Source organism: Cariama cristata, unplaced genomic scaffold, assembly GCF_000690535.1.
Source record: "Cariama cristata isolate BGI_N322 unplaced genomic scaffold, ASM69053v1 Scaffold28070, whole genome shotgun sequence".
Taxonomy (NCBI): domain Eukaryota; kingdom Metazoa; phylum Chordata; class Aves; order Cariamiformes; family Cariamidae; genus Cariama; species Cariama cristata.
In genome coordinates this window covers 1-6549 of record NW_009596768.1, presented here as the reverse complement: position 1 = coordinate 6549, position 6549 = coordinate 1, and the positions used below count along the sequence as shown (strand labels likewise).

General features: G+C 39.5%; 1 protein-coding gene across 1 annotated transcript; it reads right to left on the bottom strand.

Moving 5' to 3' along the window:
- Nucleotides 1–1078: 1078 nt before the first annotated feature.
- Nucleotides 1079–6543, bottom strand: PDCD2L (programmed cell death 2-like; the record flags this gene model as incomplete). Its single annotated transcript, XM_009707452.1, has 6 exons — nt 1079–1230; nt 1787–1935; nt 3598–3711; nt 4820–5223; nt 6245–6314; nt 6443–6543. Coding segments are annotated over 6 exons (969 nt in total), but the record flags the coding sequence as incomplete, so codon positions are not given.
- Between the last annotated feature and the right edge of the window lie 6 nt (nt 6544–6549).

Sequence of the window (6549 nt, the reverse complement as noted above, 5' to 3'; positions counted from 1 at the left end):
AAAGCCGGCCCTCACCCGTCTGCTGCAGCCAGGCCTCGGCCCAGAAACCACCGCTGGGGACAAGAGCGGGCCGAGCACCCCTGGGGAGCACCGGCGTATTCCAGGCATAACGTGAGGTTTTTATGTATGTCAGCCGAAGTTAACTGACTCACCTCGAGAAGCTGGCATGGTAACCTACAATTCTTCCTTCAAAAAAGTAGTTTTGCAAACACATTCCATCATTTTATCCCTCTTCCCCTCTTTTTTTAAACCCACACTTTTAGCGCGTTAATTTGTGCTGCAGCATTAAACCTGTACAAAATGCTTTAAGGACGCTTACTTAAATTACTTCTCCATTAAGTCAATTAAAATACTGCAATTTAGCCTAAACCAACAGGGAACTCCACAGAAGAATTTAGACTGTTTTAAACTAAAGCAGCACGATTAGCCTGCGAGCACTAGACTGCAGTAACAAGGCAGATGCTGTACCTACCCCATCGTTCTGTGCTGGCGAGAACACAAGCGCCAACAAAAACCTCCACCCTTTCCCCATCCAAAGCAATGTGACTGTCAGAGCTCATGTAACCATGCAAATGCAACTTACCCTTCATTGGAAAAACATAGAAAAGCTTCATCATAGGAAGACTGTAGTGACAGCAAGGCCCTTTCAGCCACCACCCACTGAATTTCCAATTTGTGGTCAAAACAAAGCAGATCTGGTTTTTAAAATCAAGCTTTCATTAAGGTCTTCACTGCCAATAGTTTCTAAAAACTGGATCCTGTTTGGCTGAGGAATGCTAGCAGTGTAACTAACTGCAGTAAGACAACCTTTCTCCTTTACTTTCTTCCCCAAACGTTAAGTGTAGCTAGAATCATGAAACAATCTCTACTCTTAGATTTCCATGTGTAACCAAAGCATGAAAATTTTCTGTCACCACATTTGAGAGGCATGCTAATATATGTGTTAATCAGTTATTCTTGGAAATAAGCACAATGTCATAAAATTAATTTCATTTTTCACCACATCCGAGGAAAATTCTGCTGCATAATTACACACTTTCACCTGTAGTAAAAAAAAAAAAAAACACAACAGGCTTCCATCTATGCAGAGAAATACAGTTTATTTAAATAATCTCTGATCTGGGTCTTCTTGTACAAAAATAAATTCTTCCAGAGGGGTTTGATGATTTGTTGGCCAACAGCTTCTCTCACATGTGTAAACTAGAACAGTTCCAAATTCCACTGACAGATCTAAAAACAAAGCAATAAAGGTACGTAATGTAAAGGTATGAAAAATTACACAATCAGGGCTATTGCTTATTGCTATACTTTCCACCTTTGCCAATTCAAAAAATATTTTTCATATTCAGCCTCCTATGTACATAGCATTTTCTAATTTTAAAGATTTTAAAGCAAGCTGACTCAGAATTTTCAAAGAGCTTCTCAAGTGTCTGCAATCTTATCTGACAATATTTATTATTTTCCAAGGCCTCACTTAAGAGGCAATAAAGACAAATTGCTCCCAAGGTCATGGAATTATCTATATTGCTGTTATTCAAGTTCACCAGTAAGCAAACGAAGTTACCATCATAGATTCTCCATAAACCAGAGTTGTATCTTTTGCTTAGTGAAATCTATAATGGAAACAGAGTGGATTCTATATAAGATGATCACTGTAGGTAAACACATCAGTGCGTGTGGTTAGCAATAAACAATCCAAATTGCAGTTCCCTAAACTTTACCAAGAAGGTGACTTTACAGAATGACTGTTTCTAGCATTCATTCAGCTAAGTCAAAGGGTCAACACCTGAATCACTCTGGAGCATGCTGACCAGTGCTGGCATGAGTTGAAATTCGAATATTCTGTTGCTTCCACAGTTGCTGCAGGCTGGAATACCTTTGTTAATGTTGGCTGGAGGACATGTTATGAATAAAGGCTGGCCACCCCAAGAGTATCTGTGAGAAGAAAGGAAAAAAGTAAATTTTTTTTTGTATCTAAATTAGGAAAACTTACATGTTGGCAACAGCGTTCAAGATTCTCTGAAACTTTCGAACTTGCTTGAAGCACAAAACATTGTTATGAGCCAGAATCGCTGCCTAAGCTTCAGATGAGTCATTAAACAAAGAATAAAGATGAGGAGGGAGAAATACTTAGAAAGTTAACACTTGGGAATTCTTAAGGAAAGAACTGGATTTAAAGGAGAAAAATGCTTTGAACTGACACCTCCAAAATATGCTGCACCCAACTCATTCAATTAAGCAAACTATGCTTTCCTGAAAAATGGAACGCTAACCAGTGGCAGTTAAAGATATTCAACATAGAATAGGTCTCAAAACCACTGTAGTTATGCCATAGAACTGACGTTTATCTGTAAGAGCTATCATAGCTTCACACCTAACAGAAAACCAAGTTTGAAGATGGTTTCCACTGAATGCCAAGCAGGGGATTCTACGCTGTGCTGAAAGCTCAACAGAGATCTGGTAGCCCAGGAGAAATGGGGGTCTAACAGGCATACTCACAATACCCATGAAGGGGAAAGGGAGGGCTACATAAAGATCCTAACTAGTCATAGTCATAAGGATCACCAGAGTTCATGTTTTAGAAGAATGGAAAATTCAAAGAGCATAATACTGCAAAGTGACAGATCCAGTGAAAAAACATTGTCTGAAAATGTTACTTGCACTCCGCATTAGTACATTTTCTGTATAACCTTTGATAGATAATTAATGAAAGTTTCTAATGTTTCTTATCTGTGAAACCAGCCCCTCAGACTTTATCTCCTCATTCAAAAGGTACCAGTTAGTTCCACCTGGTTCTGGAAACTTGATAAACAAAGGTCCTGTCACTACACTGAGACAGCTTTACCAGACAGGCTGCACTGGACTCTCTGGGACAAAGAAGTTAAAAACTAACACTTAGTATGATCCATGAAAACCATCTGTATTATCTGGTGCTATGAATAATTTGTGATTTGAACTCTTCGTTATACTTCCATTCACAATTAAGTCCTCTTTCAGGAAAGTAGCTGCTCTGAGGTTAATCTGCTTTTGTTCTAGGAAAAGCAACAGATTTACAAGAACTGAAGACTGCAGGGTCCCAAGGGGTAATCACAATAAGCCGCAGAAGAACTCGGGCTGTAAGACGAGTAATTTTTTACTTCAGTAACATCTCAAGGATTGAGATATAAGCAGTTACAGTAGGGTTATAAAATTTCAGAGGAGCAGATAGCCTTGGAAATCTATCACAACAGCATACCACTGTGTATTACACTTCTGCCTCACAACTGTCTCTTGAAAATATCTATGCCTGGATTTCAGGAAGTTGTCAAAGACAGTCTGGGTCTGTTCTCATGAGGGCTTTTCTTGAAAAAAGTCTCCCATAGCCAGATCTGGGGTCTCTGATCCTGCTTTGCTTCTCGTCTACTTATACTTCGTATAAAAAAGCCCAAGCAGGGACTGAGGTCTGACTACAAAGGCATGACAACAGCCCTCTTAGCAAATTTTTTGATTAAGAAATAAAAACATATCTACATTTCCAATGAAATAGTTTATTTTGATGTACTAACAATCCATGTCTATGATCTGTATCTACCTGTTACAACCAGATGATCAACATACCTTATAATCTGTTCATGACACAAAGATATTCTTTTCATAAATTTATGGAACGTGTAGTCCCTGCTTTTGACTTCACTCTTTTCATATTTTTCATTATCACCTTCACCTGCAAAACTATAAGAAAACAAGAAAAGAAATAAAATTTCCAATAAGGTTTTCAGTATGATATGCATGTTTTAAATAAACAATGGTTACTATACATTTACATTAAATTATACTAAGTACACTGAAAAAAACTATACATGTTAAATTGAACGGCAATTCCTGTTAGAGGTTGCAAGTGAACATTTTGATTCTAGTTCTTCAGTTTCTGGTGGCTTACAATTACTAACAGCGTTTCAAACTACTACGCAATATTCAAATCCACCAGATACCTGCTTATTCCTTAAAAAAATAATTCCTTTATTAAATTCTCAGAACTTTTTCTAGTTTTAAAATTATGATGTTTTCTTTCTAAATTTGGAATTAACTGTAATTACAGTTCTACGATTCTATACAGGTCAACAAAACTCAACAGGAACACCACTACTAAAAAGCATTCTATGCAGATTCTGCAATAGACAGTAGCTTTAGTTATCAAAAAAATCAATGTTGTCCACAATCCAGGAAAAGTCACAGTACATGTTAATATAATCCAAAGAGAAATGGTCTGGATATAAGTGCTCACCTGGATAAGTTATCACCTAAGTTAATACTGAAAATATTTTCAGTAACTACGTTCAAATATTGTTTTTCAGACAACTTTTACAAAATCTTCAGGAGTCTTACCATGATCCCCATCTCTATCCAAAATGCCTAAGTAATTAAACTTTTAAAAATGCAACTGGAATATAAGAAAAGGTTTAGCCTTGTAAAGAAAAAAAAAAGTCAAATGTCACAATATAAACTCATGCCATTTAGCATAAGATATTGTTTAAACCACATTGGTTTGGTTTCAGAGACTGACAGTCCATCTGGATGGCTGGCCATCTGGAGCCCAAGGACATTCTAATTGCTCAGTCACTCAGAAATAGATGCATCTCTGAATAACTCAAAATTTTACAGAACTGGGTGCATTGTTACATTCTTCCAGCAAAGCACTACACACCAATGTTTCCTGAAGGAGCCAGTTACAAACAAGAAGCATTCTGATTTAGTGAGAATCAGATTTAGATTATCAGTCAGCAAACAGGAAACTACATAATCCCTTCAGTTTCAGCATGAAATCCAGACCTGTTCTCACCTTTCTGACATCAACTGTTCCAAATCAACACCCTCTCTCTGCTGATACTCCTTCAACAGCTCATCTGCGTGATCTGTATCAAGGAAACCAGTGTAATCTTCCTCATCCACAACACTAATGTAAAAGGGCTGGAACACAGGAGCTGAACTAGACGTTGCCACTACCATTCCCCCACTGACTGGAGGATGTGTGTTCAGGGAACTGGACCCATCCACAGCTTCAGACAAGCGAAGCTGTTGGAACTGGGATGCACACTCCACCTCTCTGGACAAGGAGCTGCTCACCGCTTCATTTAAGCCAAGCAGCTGAAGGGAGGCACATTGAGGAGATTCTGCTCCATCACAGACTCCCCAGTCATCTGCTTCATCACACCAATCCTTTGCAGCAAAGTTCGATTCTTGTTTCTGAGAATGCAAAAACAAACAAAACCAGAAAAAGAACATTGTCAAGATCAGCCACCCTAATGCCCTTCAAATACAGTTTCAGAACAGATAAGAAAACAAAAGTCTTAACCTAATGCTTAGTGTTATTTCACCTACTCTCTTCACAGTGGTACCCACGTTTACTTTTCACAGCAGCGCAGTTATGGCAAAAAACATCCCACACTGGACAAATGGAACAAGAATTTGTTGGCTTTTTGAACGGCGTTTGGACATAATATTGCCATACCTTGGCTGCTGGCATGACCACTGACAGCTAGTTTGGGTACGCTTATCTGAAACACAGTTACTGCACCACAGGTAAGCTCAAAGGGCAGAGTATGGAGGAAAACAATAATTACAACAAGAAAAATGGTAATACCATCATTTTACCACAGACCAAAATTTCATGTTGCCAATGCACCAGCTGAATAAACACTTTCTGCCTGTCATCGCTAGTTTCACAGCCACCCTCCTCTTTCAGTCTTAAGTCAACATGCAGTTTTTCTTCACAAGCAAAAATACCAGAAGTACATTAAGAATAACTGAGTCAGATTAATTAAAACTTCTGATAATTTTTTTTAAAAAAATCTATTTAAATTAGAAAATGAAGACAGTATCTTGAAGATCCACCTAAACAGTATAGCCCAATCATTTAAAGTTGAAAAATAATTTTTAGGTAGCTCAAGTAATTAAAAGTGTTAAATATCAGTTTTGACCATACAGTTGGACCTCAATCTCCACTTTAAAACAAGCCTAACATAGATCACAAACAAGAAGTTAATCTTCTAGCAAGTAAAGTGTAGTACTCGCAGCGTTAAAAATTCCACAACCACGACTTGAAACTAGCATATAGCGCAGCTTCTTGAGGAAGGCTGTGCTTATTAAACGAGTACGTATACGGTGCGAAACTCATCTATATCAACTGCATTTTTATTTTAAAACCTCCTCAATACTGCACGTCGTACGGCACACTGAACCAGAGGCGGCAGTTCGTCAGTGATACCTGGTTTATGCCGTAGTCCTGCGGTTCCTGTTCTTGTGCCTGCAAACACTGCGAGCGCAGCACCTTCCAGCTTTCACACGCCGTGTAAGACAAAGAAAGGCGGGCACGTAAGGGACAAAGCGCCTGAGCCGAGGCGGCACTCATCAGCGGCAGCCGAGCTGCCCCGTTCAGCGGTAACGCGGCGAGGCCGCCCCTCACCTGCGGGGCGCTCCCCAGCAGCCCCTCCCGGCGCAGGCAAAGACGTTGGCGACGCGGTGGGAGGGGGCGCCCTCCAGCGGGCAGTACACCTGCACCAGGTGCGCCAG